At 37.2% G+C, this 16,175-nt stretch overlaps 1 protein-coding gene across 3 annotated transcripts in view; it reads left to right on the top strand.

Moving 5' to 3' along the window:
* LOC106841750 (phospholipid-transporting ATPase ABCA3-like) overlaps nt 1–16,175 on the top strand; it is a 205,466-nt gene that overhangs the window by 22,914 nt on the left and 166,377 nt on the right. For all 3 annotated transcript variants that reach the window (XM_070484799.1, XM_070484800.1, XM_014857904.3), the window contains exons 4-5: nt 3,747–3,871; nt 13,538–13,697. In XM_070484799.1, the coding sequence (XP_070340900.1) occupies nt 3,747–3,871; nt 13,538–13,697 (285 nt within the window). The remainder of the gene's footprint in view (nt 1–3,746; nt 3,872–13,537; nt 13,698–16,175) is intronic.

The raw sequence follows: 16,175 nt of genomic DNA, 5'->3' as shown, positions 1-16,175 counted from the left end.
ATTTCAGCTTGAAGAGCTCCTTTTAACATTTCTTGTAAGGCAGGTCTAGTGGTGATGAACTCCTTCAGCTTTTGTTTGTCTGGGAAAGCCTGTATTTCTCCTTCACATCTGAAGGATAACTTTGCCTGATGGAATATTCTTGGCTGGCAATTTTTACCTTCAATGCTTTGATTATGTCATTCTACTCTTTCCTGGCCTATAGAGTTTCTGCTGAGAAATCTGCTGATAACCTAAAGAGGGTTCCTTTGTAGGTTACTTTGTTTTTTCCCTGGCTGCCTTTAAAATTCTTTTTTTTATCATTGACTTTTGACAGTGTTAATACAATTTGTCTTGAGGAAGGTCTTTTTGCGTTGAGATAATAAGGTGTTCTATTGGCTTCCATTGTGTATCCAGTTCCTTCCCTAGGCTTGGGAAGGTCTCAGCTATTATTCCTTTAAATAAGCTCTCTGCTCCCTTCTCCCTCACTTCTCCTTCTGGTATACTTATTAATCTTATGTTAGCTTGTTTAATGGAGTCTGATTGTTTTCACAGGGTTTATTCACTTTTAAAAAATCTTAGTCCTCTCTCCTCTTTCACCTGAATGATTTCTAAATTTCTATCCTCAAGCTCATTTGTTCTCTCTTCCATCTAATCTGCTCTGTTTCTAATGCTTTCTAGTGCATTCTTCATTTTGTTTATTGAGTTCTTCTGCTCCATAATTCCTGTTTGGTTCCTTTTTTGAATTTCAGTCTCTTTTGTAAAGTACTCCTTCTGTTCATTAATTTTATTCTTGAGATCATTGTATTGTCTTTCTGAGTTTTCTTGTAGCTTGATGAATTTCTTCATAAGAGCTATTTTGAATTCTTTATCAGTTAGATTGCAATTCCCTGTCTTTGGGTTCAATTGCTGGAAAATTGTCATTTTCTTTTGGTGATACTGTGATTTCTCATCGTGTTTGATGAAAAGTGCCTCTGCTGCTGCATTTGAAATAGCAAACACCTTTCTTACTTAGGTTAGGCTTTGTTTACTTTGATTCTAACAGTTCAACACATTGATAATTGGGAGCTTTCTTTGTGTTTTTCAGAATATGGTGCTATAGCACAAGTTTTTGGTTTGTCTTACCAGAGTTTACTCGCTGCTAAGGTTGGGAGCATGTGCACACACACACAAAACTGGTAGAGGGAAAAAAAGATGGTGGTGGCATGTTGGGGAGATGTGTGCTTAGCACCTGGGACTTTAAGTGTGCCCATGGCTTGGTAGGGGGATCCTTGAATCGGGGGCAGGGGAGTCCTAGAGGTCTGTGGGTGATCCTCTAGCCAGAATCCCAGGGCAGACAGCAGGAAACAGATTCCTAGTTTTCTTTGTCCACCTTCTTCCCATTCCCTGCCCCTAGTTACTGTGGTCTCTCTTTAGAGAGAGCCCTGGGTCTCTCCAACTGCAGCACATGTGGCCAGGCAGACCCCCACTCACCTCCTTCACCCTCCATTTTCTCTGCCAGTATGGTCTTGCTGGTCCACTGCTGGTTCCTGCCATTGCCAGCTTCTCTGCCATCAGCCTCTGCCACCACTTCCCTGGCTCTGCTGCCTCCTTCATAATCCAATCCACCCACTTTTGGGTGCACAGATGAATGGATCTCTCAGTTGTCCTGGTGTGCTGCGTAGAGGCATTTTTTATTTGGTTATAGATGTCTGACTAGTTGTAAATTGAAGGGGAAAGAAAAGCGGAACTCATGCTGCCATGATGCTGACATCACTTTCAGCATTTCTATTAGTTTGAAACAAAGGGAGTTTATCTTAGTTCAATCTAGCATGTGTTTGAAACTAGAAGAAAACTCATGCCCTTGTATCATCAGGTTATAAATTATGAAGGACCCAGTATAACGTTCACTGGACTTTCTTAAAAGGTAGAGATAGAGAAGACAGCATTAATCACTTAAAATTTTAGGTAAAGGTCATATGTTTTTGCCAATATAGAAAAAGGAGAATTTTAATGAATATTTTTCATTTAGTGAATAAAAATATTGATATAATTTTATAAAATTTTAACCATTTTGTTGAGTGTGCAGTGGAATCATTGTGGTTTTAATTTACATTTCTCTGGATTACTAATCTCATTGAACACATTTTCATATCTGTCATATCTTTCTTTATCCTTTTTTTGTGACAAGCCTGTTCAAATACTTTGTCCATTTTCATATTGGATTGACTATTTTTTCTTTTCGACTTGTAGGAGTTATTTCTATATTTATTGTTGATTATAGGTGTTGCATATCAACACTCCCAGTCTGTGTCTTGCCTTTTCAGTCTTAGTGGTATCTTTTTTTTTGCTGAGGAAGATTAGCTCTGAGCTAACATCTGTGTGTGTCTTCCTCCACTTTGCATGTGGGTTGCTGCCACAGCATGGCTGACGAGTGGTGTAGACCTGTGCTCAGGATCCGAGCCCACAGACCTGGACCACCAAAGTGAAATGTGCTGAACTTAACCACTATGCCATGGGGCCAGCCCCACTGGTATCTTTTGAAGAATAGCAGTTCTTAATTTTAATAAAGCCCTAATTTATCACTCTTTTCCTTTGTGTTTATTGTTCTGTTTAGAAAACTTTCCCTACCCCAGAATCATGAAGATATTCTCCTCCACTATCTTTTGGGGGACTTTTTTGTTTTGTGTTTTACATGCAAATCTCCAGTGCACCAGGAATTGATTTTCTTTAATGGTGTGAGGTTTCTTTTATTCCCATATGTATATCCATTTGAATTCTTACTATTTTTGGAAAAGGTCACTCTTTCCCTACTACTCTGTATTACCATTTTTATCATAAGTCAATTGTCCACATAGTCATGGACGTATTTATGAATCCTTATATATTCGTGAACGTATTTCTCTATTATATTCCATAGGTCTATTTGTATATCCTCTTGTCAATCCGATGCTATCTCGATTACTATAGTTTTATCTTGTTCTGATACCTGTAAAGGAAGTCTTCCCACCTTGTTCCTTACCCACTGTATTTCTACATAAATTTTAGAATTGGCTTGTAAATTTTCATAAAAATTCTATTTGGATTTTTATTACAATTACATTGACTCTATATGTCAATTTTTACAGAAAGGACATCTTTACAATGTGATTTTCTTTAACTCCTTGAACATGGTGGATAACTCCATTAAAAAAGTCTTATTTACTTCTTTCAGTAATTGTGTTTCCTTATTTGGAGGCTATCAAAGACTTTAATAGCCTATTTACATTAGAAATATTTTAATTCCTAAGAAAAAACTTTAGTCATTTAAGTTACCTGTATGTGTGTGGTTATGTGTGTGTGGTTTTGTGAATGTGTATTTCCAAATTTCATACAGATTAATTTGTGAATGAGAAAACATAAATGTAAAGTAGTTTTATTCTGCAACTTAAGGTTATTTTCTGAAACATCATACTTTCCACAGAAATAATTTTGTCACTTCTCCTTTCCCTTCAAATTAAAAAGAATCATTAGATTTCAAGACTCGATTCAAAGTTCCGCTGCTCTTGGTTTACCTTAATATATAGTTATTATAATGTTTAAATATTATTCATAATGTGATACAATTTTATAATACACAAAAATTTTTATGTACCCCAAATATCCATTAGGTCATCTGTGTTGTCAATGTTTAAGTAATAATGTTCTAAAGTTTACAATATTATGATAGGATTATTGTGTTCATGGTACAGATAAGAATAATCATGAGATATTTTGCATTTATGTGACGACTTAGATTTTTCTCTCTACAGTTCGAGGCTTTTCTTCAGAAGAAGATTTTGAGAATTACATTAGGTTTGAAGAGAAGTCTGTTAATGTGCTGGCTGCTATTGTATTTGATCATGACTTCAAAAACAATGACCGTTTGCCGCTTCAGGTGAGACAGTTTTACTAAAGACTTTATAATTATACTTTTGGGTTTCAGAGAGTTATTGTGTATAGGTACATCCCCATTTTATGAATGGGAAAAATTGTAACTTGCCCAAGATCATAACTGCGAGTATAAAACAGAGCAGGTATTTGAATGCACTCCATCTTATTCTAATTCCTGTGCTTTTGACCATTACATTAAACTGGTAAGGAGAAAACTGTATCTGCTACCCTAAGGTCATTTTTTTTTTAATTTTTATTTTTTTCGGGTGTACATCATATTTCGAATTCTGTATACATTTACATCATCTTCACCACCCGAACACTAATTATAGTGCATCCCCTCACATGTGACCCTAATCACCCCTTTTGCCCTCCCCCCTTCCCCAGTGGTAACCACCAGTCCAATCTCCAATGCTGTGTGTTTTTTTTTGTCGTTTTTATCTTCTACTTATGAGTGAGATCATATGGTATTTGACTTTCTCCCTCTGACTTATTTCACTCAGCATAATACCCTCAAGGTCCATCCATGTTGTCACAAATGGCTGGATTTCGTCATTTCTTATGGCTGAGTAGTAGTCCATCGTGTATAAATACCACATCTTCTTTATCCATTCGTCCCTTGATGGGCACCTAGGGTGCATCCAAGTCTTGGCTATTGTGTATAATGCCGCAATGAACATAGGGGTGCAAGTATCTTTCTGCCTTTGTGTTTTCAAGTTCTTTGGATAAATACCCAGCAGTGGAATAGCTGGATCATATGGTAGATCTATCCTTAATTTTCTGAGGATGCTCCAAACTGCTTTCCATAGTGGCTGCACCAGTTTGCACTGCCACCAGCAGTGAACAAGGGTTCCCTTCTCTCCACACCCTCTCCAACATTTGTTGTTTCCTGTCTTGTTAATTATAGCCATTCTGACCGGAGTGAGGTGATACCTCATTGTAGTTTTGATTTGCATTTCCCTGATAGCTAATGATGTTGAGCATCTTTTCATGTGCCTGTTGGCCATCTGTATATCTTCTTTGGAGAAATCTCTGTTCAGATCTTTTGCCCATTTTCTAATTGGATTGTATGGAACAACAAAAGACCCCGAATAGCCAAAGGATTCCTGAGAAAAAAGAATGCAATGTAAATGCTATGTAAATAGTCTGTACATGTTCAGTAGATGCAAGCATCTACTTTCAGTCCTGGTGGGTTGAATCTGCAGATGCAGAACCTACGGACACAGAGGGCCAACTGTACCACGATGATCTATTAAGAACACAGAAAAGATCATGTCACTGTGCTGCATAGAAGACTCCAGGGGTTCTCCATGGACTACAGAAGGTTCTTTGCATGGGATACAAGGCCATCAGCAACCTGTTTTCTGCATACCTCTCCAGCCTCATTTTGAACTCTTTCTTTGAATTTTATGCTGTAGCAATACTACATACCTCATTTTATTGTGATGTTGCATATTTTATAAGACCCTCCACCAGCAAAAAAGATTATGACTTGCTGAAGGCTCAGATGATGGTTAGCATTTTTTAGCAATAAAGTATTTTTTAATTAAGTTATGTGCATTGTCTTTTTAGACATAATGCTATTGCACACTTAATAGGCTACAGTCTAGTGTAAACATAACTTTTATATGCACTAGGAAGCCAAAAAATTTGTGTGACTCTCCCTGTTGTGATATTTGATTTATTGCAGTGGTCTAGAACTGAACCTGCAATATCTCTGAGGTATGCCTGTGTTGAACCACTAGTTGTTCTTTGCATGTATAGTCATATGTCACTTAACTGTGGGACTATGTTCTGAGAAATGCTTTGTTAGGTGATTTTGTTGTTGTGCACACATCATAGAATGTACATACACAAACCTAGGTGGTAGAGCCTACTGCACACCTGGGCTATATGGTACTAATCTTGTGGGACCACTGTCAAATATGTGGTCCATCATTGACTGAAATGTTGTTACGCAGCACATAACTGTACTGTGTTATCTCTGCCTTTGATCACATTATCCTCTCTCAGACTTTTTTTTTAAGTTAATCTTTATTGAGTTTATGATAGTTTACAATCTTGTGAAATTTCAGTTGTACATTGTTGTTTGTCACTTGTGTTGTAGGTGCACCCCTTCACCCTTTGTGCCCACTCCCAACCCCCCCTTTCCCCGGTAGCCATTAATCTGTTCTCCTTGTCTACATGTTTAACTTCCTCATATGAGTGGAGTCATACAGAGATTGTCTTTCTCTATCTGGCTTATTTCACTTAACATAATTCCCTCAAGGTCCATCCATGTTGTTGTGAATGGGACGATTTTATTCTTTTTTATGGCTGAGTAGCATTTCATTGTATATATATACACCATATCTTCTTTATCCAATCATCAGTTGATGGGCATTTAGGTTGCTTCCATGTCTTGACTATTGTAAATAATGCTGCAATGAACATAGGGGTGCATGGGACTTTTGGAATTGCTGATTTCAAGTTCTTTGGATAGATACCCAGTAGTGGGAGGGCTGGGTCATATGGTATTTCTATTTTTAATTTTTTGGGAAATCTCCATTCTGTTTTCCATAGTGGCTGCACCAGTTTGCATTCCCACCAGCAGTGTATGAGAGTTCCCTTTTCTCCACAACCTCTCCAACATTTGTTACTTTTTGTTTTGCTTATTTTTGCCATTCTAATGGATGTAAGGTGATATCTTAGTGTAGTTTTGATTTGCATTTCCATGGTGATCAGTGATGATGAACATCTTTTCATGTGTCTATTGGCCATCCCTATATCTTCTTTGGAGAAATGTCTGTTCATGTCTCCTGCCCATTTTTTGATCGGGTTGTTTGATTTTTGGTTGTTGATTTGTGTGAGTTCTTTATATATTATGGAGATTAACCCTTTGTCAGATATATGACTTGCAAATATTTTTTTCCAAATTAGTGGGTTGTTTTTTTGTTTCAATCCTGTTTTCCCTTACCTTGAAGAAGCTCTTTAGTCTGATGAAGTCCCACTGGTTGATTCTTTCTATTGTTTCCCTTCTGAGAAGACGTGGTGTCTGAAAAGATCCTTTTAACACTGATGTCAAAGAGTGTACTGCCTACATTTTCTTCTAGAAGCCTTATGGTTTCAGGTCTTACCTTTAGGTCTTTGATCCATTTAGAGTTTCTTTTTGTGAATGGTTAAGAAGAATGGTCAAGTTTCATTGTTTTACATGTGGCTTTCCAGTTTTCCAGCACCATTTGTTGAAAAGACTTTCTTTTCTCCATTGTATGCCCTCAGCTCCTTTGTCGAAGATTAGCTGTCCATAGATGTGTGGTTTTATTTCTGGGCTTTCAATTCTGTTCCATTGATCAGTGCACCTGTTTTTGTACCAGTACCATGCTGTTTTGATTACTGTAGCCTTGTAGTATGTTTTGAAGTCAGGGATTGTGATGCCTCCAGCTTTGTTCTTTTTTCTCAGGATTGCTTTAGAAATTTGGGGTCTTTTGTTGCCCCATATGAATTTTAGGATTCTTTGTTCTAATTCTGTAAAGAATGTCATTGGGATTCTGATTGGGATTGTGTTGAATCTGTAGATTGTTTTAGGTAGAACGGACATTTTAACTCTGTTTATTCTTCCAGTCCATGTGCATGGAATGTCTTTTAATCTCTTTATGTCATCATCAATTTATTTCAGGAAAGTCTTGTAGTTTTCATTGTATAGGTCTTTCACTTCCTTAGTTAAATTCACCCTAATGTATTTTATTCTTTTTGTTGCGATTGTGAATGGTATTGTGTTCTTGAGTTCTTTTTCTGTTAGTTCGTTATTAGAGTATAGAAATGCTACTGATTTATGTCAGTTGATTTTATACCCTGCAACTTTGCTGTAGTTGCTGATTATTTCTAAAAGTTTTCCGATGGATCCTTTGGGGTTTTCTATATATAAGATCATGTCTGCAACAGCGAGAGTTTCACTTCTTCCCTCCCTATTTGGATTGCTTTTATTCCTTTCTCTTGCCTAATTGCTCTGGCCCAAACCTCCAGTACGATGTTAAGTAACAGTGGTGATAGAGGGCATCCTTGTCTCGTTCCTGTTCTCAGGGGGATGGCGCTCAGTTTTTGCCCATTGAGTATGATGTTGGGTGTGGGTTTGTCATATATGACCTTTATTATGTTGAGGTGATTTCCTCCTATCCCTGTTTTGTTCAGAGTTTTTATCATAAATGGCTGTTGGATCTTGTCAAGTGCTTTCTCTCTGTCTATTGAGATGATCATGTGGTTTTTATTCCTCAGTTTGTTGATGTGGTGTATCACATTGATTGATTTGCGGATGTTGAACCATCCCTGTGTCCCTGGTATGAATCCCACTTGATCGTGATCTATGATCCTTTTGAGTATTGCTGAATTTGGGTTGCCAAAATTTTGTTGAGAATTTTTGCATCTATGTTCATCAGCGATATTGGCCTGCAGTTCTCCTTTCTCACGCTGTCCATGTCAGGTTTGGTATCAGCGTGATGTTGGCCTTGCAGAATGTGTTAGGAAGTGTTCCATCCTCTCTATTTTTTTGGAATAGCTTTAAAAGTATAGGTATTAAATCCTCTCTGAAAGTTTGGTAAAATTCCCCAGGAAAGCCATCTGGTCCTGGGGTTTTATTCTTTGCGATGCTTTTGATTGATGTTTCAATCTCTTTCCGTGTAATTGGTCTGTTCAGATTGTCTGCTTCTTCTTGACTCAGCTTTGGGAGGTTGTAGGAGTCTAAGAATTTATCCATTTCCTCTAGGTTATCCATTTTGTTGGTGTATAGTTTTTCGTAGTATTCTTTTATAATCTGTTGTATTTCTGTGGAGTCTGTTGTTATTTCTTCTCTTTCATTTCTGATTTTGTTTCTTTGAGCTTTCTCTCTTTTCTTGTTTGTAAATCTGGCTAGGGGACTTATCTTCTCAAAGAACCAGCTCTTTGTTTCATTGATCCTTTCTACTGCCTTTTTTGTTTCAATAGCATTTATTTCTGCTCTGATTTTTGTTATTTCTCTCCTTCTGCTGATTTTGGGCTTTGTTTGTTCTTCTTTGTCTAATTCAGTTAGGTGTAGTTTGAGATTACTTATTTAGGATTTTTCTTGTTTGTTAAGGTGTGCCTGTATTGCGATGAATTTTCCTCTTAATACAGCTTTGGCTGTATCCCATATGAGTTGGTATGGCATGTTATCATTTTCATTTGTCTCCAGATATTTTTTGATTTCTTTAATTTCTTCAATGATCCATTGCTTGTTCATTAGCGTATTGTTTAGTCTCTGCATTTTTGTCCCTTTCTCAGCTTTTTTCTTGTAGTTAATTTCTAGCTTTATAGCATTATGATCAGAGAAGATGCTTGTTATTATTTCAATTTTTAAAAAAATTTATAGAGGCTTGCCTTGTTTCCCAACATATGGTCTATCCTTGAGAATGTTCCATGTGCGCTTGAGAAGAATGTGTATTCTGCTATTTTTGGATGGAGTGCTCTATATATGTCTATTAAGTCCAACTGTTTTAGCTTTTCATTTAATTCCACTGTTTCCTTGTTGATTTTCTGTCTGGATGATCTGTCCAATGATGTGAGTGGGATGTTGAGGTCCCCTACTATTATTGTGTTATTTTTGATATCTTCTTTTAGGTTTGTTAATAGTTGCTTTATGAACTTTGGTGCTCCTGTGTTGGGTGCATAGATATTTATAAGTGTTATTTCTTCTTGATGTAGTGTCCCTTTGATCATTATATACTGACCCTCTATGTCTCTCTTTACCTGCCTTATCTTGCAATCTACTTTGTCTGATATAAGTATTGCGACACCTGCTTTCTTTTGTTTGCCATTAACTTGGAGTATCATCTTCCACCCCTTCACTCTGAGCATGTATTTGTCCTTGGAGCTGAGGTGTGTTTCCTAGAGTCAACAAATTGTTGGATCTTGTTCTTTAATCCTTCTTGCCACTCTGTGTCTTTTTATTGGAGAGTTCAAACCTTTTACATTGAGGGTGATTATTGATGTATGAGGGCTTAATGCTGTCATTCTGTCACTTGTTTTCTGGTTTTCCTACATGTCCTTTGTTTTTCATCCTGTGTGTGTTGGTCTACCCATTGACTTCTGTAGTTTCTTATGCTGTGTTTCTTAGTTTTTCCCTTATTTATTTTTTGTGTCTCTGTCTTGTTTTTTAGTTTAATGGCTACCCTGAAGTTTGTATTCAGAATCTCATGCATAACATAGTCGATTTTCTGATGGCCTCTTATTTCCTTAGCCAAAATGATTCAGTCCCTTTGCTCCTCCCCTCCTAAGTGATTATTTTCATCTCTTATTCCAACTTGTGTTGTGAGTTTGTAGTTAAAGTGACAAAATTGTCTTTGTTTTTGGTGTTTTCCTTCCCTTTAGCCTAATGCTATAGTTGAATATTTGCTGTCCTATCCTGAGTCTATCTATTTGTCTCCTTACTCTGTGTTTTGTGACCCCTTTCTCCCTTTTTGTCTTTTTTCAGGTATGAGGGCCTTCTTGAGGATTTCTTGTAGGGGGTGTCTTGTGGCTACAAAGTCCCTTAGCTTTTGTTTGTCTGGGAAAGATTTAATTTCTCCCTCATGTGTGAAGGATATTTTTGCTGGACAGAGTCCTCTTGTCTGAAGATTTTTATCTTTTAAAGTTTTGAATATGTCATTCCAATATCTCCTAGCTTGTAAGGTTTCTGCAGAGAAGTCCACTGAAAGTCTGATAGGGGTTCCTTTGTAGGTTATTTTCTTCTGCCTTGCTGCCCTGAATATTCTTTCTTTGTCATTCATTTTTGCCAGTTTTACTACTATATGCCTTGCAGCAGGTCTTTTTACGTTGACAAATCTAGGAGATCTGAAAGCTTCCTCCACACACATTTCTCTCTCAATCCATAGATTTGGGAAGTTCTCTGCTATTATTTCTTTGAGCATGCTTTCTGCCCCGTTCTCCTTCTCTTCACCTTCTTGGATACCTATAATTCTTATGTTGCTTCCTCATTGAGCCAGCTATTTCTCAGAGATTTTCTTCATCTCTTTTTAGTCTTAGTTCTCTCTCTTCCTCTGTGTGGAGCCATTCAACCTGTCTATCTTTGATTATGCTGATTTGCTCCTCTATAGTGTCTACACGGGCATTCAGGGAATCCGTATTCTGTTTTATCTGATCCATTGTATTTTTCATCTCTAGTATTTCTGATTGGTTCTTCGTTATAGTTTCAATCTCTTTCATGAAGTAACTCCAGAACTCATTGAATTGTTTCTCTATATTTTCTTTTACCTCATTGAGTTTTTTGATGATAGTTATTCTGAATTCATTGTCATTTAGTTTACTTATTTCCAAGTCCTCAGGACATAACTCTGTGTAATTATTGTTTTCCTTCTGGTCTGGAGCTTTTATGAACTGTTTGATGCTAGAAGAATGATCTTTCTGCATAGTGATATTATTTGGTTGCAGTTACAGCTTATCGCCACTAGATGGGGGTTGAGAGCCATGTATTCTGAGCCCTCCGCCTTCAGACAAGATGGCCCGGCACAACGTGGGTGGGGGAGCAGTTTCTCTTGCATGCAGACCGGGTTTCCTGATCAGCTCTCACTATCTGGTCTCCCGGGGTCTTGGCTTGATGAGGTCACCCCACGTGGAAGCTTTCACCAGGTTAGAGGGCTTCTCTCTAGGCTGCAAGGGCACTAGGGTGTCCTGAGTGATCCTGCAGATGTGTGACGCCTCCCCCACTCCTTCCCTCAGAGCCTCCCAAGGCAGCAACCATAGTCTTTAGGGGAGGGAGTGAAGTTCTCTCAGCCCATTCCAGCTCCTCTGAAGTGGGACTCCAGCCTCTCCGCCCTCTGTCATTTGGCTGCTGTGGGTCTCCGAGGATTCCTGTGCTATTAGGATATTTTTTGTTGGAATATGGTTGCTCATTTTTGTTGTATGTTGGAGGGGAGAGAGTCCCAGGCAAGCTCACTCTGCCATGATGCTGACGTCACTCCCTCTCCTCTCTCCTTTTGATTGTCCCTCTTTCTCCTTCTCCTTGTCCCTCTTTTTCTTGGGTAACTCTTATTAATTCTATAAAACTCTGGCTGTGATTACCTATACAAACTCTCCCCTTCCCTCTTCTGTGCTCTCTTAACACCTTGTGAGTTCCTTGAGGTCAAGGATTGTATATTAGTAATATATGAGCATGCTGTAGTTACTCAAAACTTTGTTTTTAAATTACTGAATTATTTGAATGTTTACCTAGACTTAGCACACTTGCTTGCTCCTCCTCATCTTACTGATTTCTCTGTTCTGCTTCTGTTGACCTTTGGTAACTGTAGTCTCTTGTCTTGTTAAGCTACTCAGGTCTACCATGACTTACCCTAGAGTTTACTCAGCTCTCCAGATATATCATCATCTTTTCATTTAATAGTTAAAATATGCAACATTCTACATTTAAATTTTATCATCCCTACTCTTGCTGCTTCTTGTTTTTTTCCTTATGTGCAATTCATTTTTTTTCTGAGGTCATATTGGTTTATAACGTTATATAAATTTCAGGTATACATCATTATATTTTGACTTCTGTATAGACTGCATTGTGTTCACCACCAAAAGTCTAATTGCCATCCATCATCAGACACGTGTCCCTTCACCTCTTTCACGCACCTCCAACCCCTTTCCCCTCTGATAACCACCAATCCATTCTTCTTATCTATATGTTTATTTGTTTATCTTCCACATATGAGTGAATTCATATGGTAATTGTCTTTCTCTGTCTGACTTATTTCACTTAGCATAATACCTTTAAGGTCCATCCATGTTGTTGAAAATGGCAAGATTTTGTCTTTTTTTTTTTTTGAGGAAGATTAGCCCTGAGCTAACATCTGCTGCTAATCCTCCTCTTTTTGCTGAGGAAGACTGGTCCTGAGCTAGCATCTGTGCCCTTCTTCCTCTACTTTATATGTGGGATGCCTATCACAGCATGGCTTTGCCAAGTGGTGCCATGACCACACCCAGAATCTGAACTGGCAAACCCCAGGCCGCCAAAGGAGAACCTGTGAACTTAACTGCTGCACCACTGGACCAGCCCCTTGTCTGTTTTTATGGCTGAGTAGTCTTCACTGTGTATATATACCACATCGTCTTTATCCATTCATCCATTGCTGGGCACTTATGTTGCTTCCAAGTCTTGGCTATTGTGAATAATGCTGCAGTGAAATTAACCGTGCATATAGCTTTTTGAATTAGAGTTGTCATGTTTTTCGGATAAATACCCAGAAGTGGAATAGCTGAATCATATGTCATTCAGTTTTTGAAGAGGGACATATTGTTACTCTACCATAATTGGCTAATGTGGTCGGAAAGAAAATTAATAGAACTTTGTGATGTTTCACTCAGTAGACAGGACAGTTGTGGGTATAGAAAAATTCATGCAAATGATCAAGGTACCACTGTTGTGTCTTTGAAACTCAGAGGCAAAATGCCATGAAGATGAAAGAGGACAGTACAAATTTAGTCGATTTCAGACTTTGACTGTGATTCCAGCACGTGAGACTTGCTACTTGTCTCTTGGCCAGTGATCCTGTCATTTTTCATCATTTAAGATCCTGAATTGCTCACTTTATCCTGAAAACACAGTTCTTAGCTTTGTATTTTATTTTCCTTTCACTGCTAATATTTGCTTTTTAGTGTTCATTGGTTTAGAATGTTGTTTGTTTTCTATTGTTCGTTCTAGGTAAAATATCATCTGCGTTTTAGTGGCTTTGTTAGACGGAGTCATCATACAAATAAGTTAGTTGCTCGAAGACGCCATACATGGGAAACAGCTCTTCTCTTTCCAACAGTACCTTCTCAAGGACCCAGGAATGGGGCTGAAGATGATGGAGGAGATCCTGGTGAGATCCTTATGTATACTTATATTACTATTTTGGTTGCAAGCTGGCAGTCCTATCAACAAGTGTGACTCATTTTCTTTCAACATGTGAGAAAGTTGTTTCTTCATTAATCATAGCAGTAAATTTTTTCAATTTAGTTTTTATTGTAAAAACAAGCATGCAGAAAACTTTATACATTTGAAAAGTATCATTATAATACCTTAGATCATTTCCTGAACTTTACTAGTGTATATCCGAGCATTTATATAGTCTTAGTTGGTAAATGTTGGCTCTACTGACTGAATAGTCACATCTTTATATATTAATATTTCCTGTATACTTATGGTTCTAAATTATTCTTTTGGGTTTATGAATGATTTTTAATTATGCAATGGTAATTTTTAAATTATTTTTTTAATTGTATGGATTACCTTGAAGTAAAAAAAATAAGGAATTTGAATTAACTAACAATCCTGAGAGTTTATATTTAGGAAATTATTCAACAGAAGACAAAGCTTTGTGCAATTTACCATTACCAATAAAATTTGAAAATAGTAAAAATAGTCTGTAATAAGTGTGTGGTTAAGAATATGATAATATATCAATTTGACAGACTATTGTGTAGTGATTAAAGATAATCATTATCAGGCCTGATAAATATAGAACTATATATATAGAATTATGGCTATGGAAAATATGTATGGATCTGTACAAAATTGAGATAGCTGTCCAAAAATGAAAATAGTTAAATTAGAGTGGTGTGATTGTGTGATGTTTTGTCATCTTATCAAAAACATTTTGAATGTTTTTCCAATCAAAAGTTGAAGAGGAGTCTGGCCTCTTTTAAAATAATATGCTGCATCCTAAGCGTAGTTTGTGAGAGTAAGTTAATGGAAAATAGCATGATCTTGGTGGAAAAAGAGTAGTTTAAAACCAAAAAGAAGAGTTGGTTGCATATGGTGGGAGGTTTTCCCTTAAAAAGACCATGTTCTATACAACAACAAAGAAGATAATTATACAAATTCAAACTACTGAATGACACTGTGTGGCAAATTAATATTAAAAAATTGGTATGAAGAGATGCTCTGTTTTGTAAGTGGCATTGTAGTGTAGTGACTGGGAATCAGGAGATGATGTTCTTTTCTCAGACTCTGTTAATCATTAGCTTTATGATTTTAAACACTCTTAGCCAAATTTCTTCATCTGAAAAATGAGTGCTTGGACTAGGTGACCCTATGGGTCCCTTTCAGGACTAAAATTCTATGATATTAATTCTTAGGACTTCAGCCAATTAAATCAGCTGAGATAAGTGGTGGGAGAGAAGATCAGAATTAGTTCAGTGAAATTTAAAAGTGAGATTTCTTTTATTGTAGTAAGAAGACAACATGAGATCTTAATATTTAAGTGCACAATACAATATTGTTAACTATAGGCACATTGTTGTGCAACAGATCTCTAGAACTCTTTAATCTTGCAAAACTGAAACTCTATATCCATTAAAGAGCAGCTCATTTTCCTCTCCCTTCATCCCCTGGAAACCACCATTCTACTTTCTGTTTCTATGGGTATGAGTACTTTAGATACCTAATTTAAGTGGAATCATGCATTATTTATCGTTTTGTGTGTAATGTCCTTAAGATTGTAGCACATGAGAGGATTTCATTCTTTTCTAAGGCTGAATAATATTCCACTGTATGTATATACCACATTTTGTTTATCCATTCATCCATTGAAGGACATTTAGGTTGCTTTCACCTCTTGGCTATTGTGAATAATGCTGCAATGAACATGGGAGTGCAAATATATTTCTTTGAGAGTCTATTTTCAATTCTTTTGAATATATGCCAATAAATAGGATTGGTGGATCATATGGTAATTATTTTTAATATTTTGAGAAACCTCCATATTGTTTTCCATTGCATGAGTACCATTTTATATTTCCACCAACAATGCACAAGGAGTCCAATTTCTTTATGTCTCACCAACACTTGTTATTTTCTGGTTTTTCAGTAGTGGCCATCCTATCAGGTGTGAGGTGATATCTCATTGTGGTTTTGATATACATTTCCATGATGATTAGTGAAGTTGAGCAATTTTCATGTGCTTTTTGGCCATTTGTCTATTTTCTTTGGAGAAATGTATGTTCAAGTCCTTCACTTGTTTTTTTTTTCTTTTTTTGAGGAAGATTAGCCCTGAGCTAATATCTGCCACCAATCCTCCTCTTTTTGCTCAGGAAGACTGGTCCTGAGCTAACATCTGTGCCCATCCTCCTCTACTTTATATGTGGGACGCCTGCCACAGCATGGCCTGACAAGTGGTGCATAAGTCTGCACCTGGGATCGGAACTGGCGAACTTCAGGCCACTGAAGCAGAACATGCATATTTAACCACTGCGCCACCGGGCCGGTCCTGCCTATTTTTTAAGGTTATTTTTGTTGTTGTTGAATTATAGGAGTTCTTTATATATTCTAGATATTAACCTTTTATCAGTTATGATTT

Source organism: Equus asinus, chromosome 14, assembly GCF_041296235.1.
Source record: "Equus asinus isolate D_3611 breed Donkey chromosome 14, EquAss-T2T_v2, whole genome shotgun sequence".
Lineage (NCBI taxonomy): Eukaryota > Metazoa > Chordata > Mammalia > Perissodactyla > Equidae > Equus > Equus asinus.
This window is presented reverse-complemented; position numbering and strand designations above follow the sequence as displayed.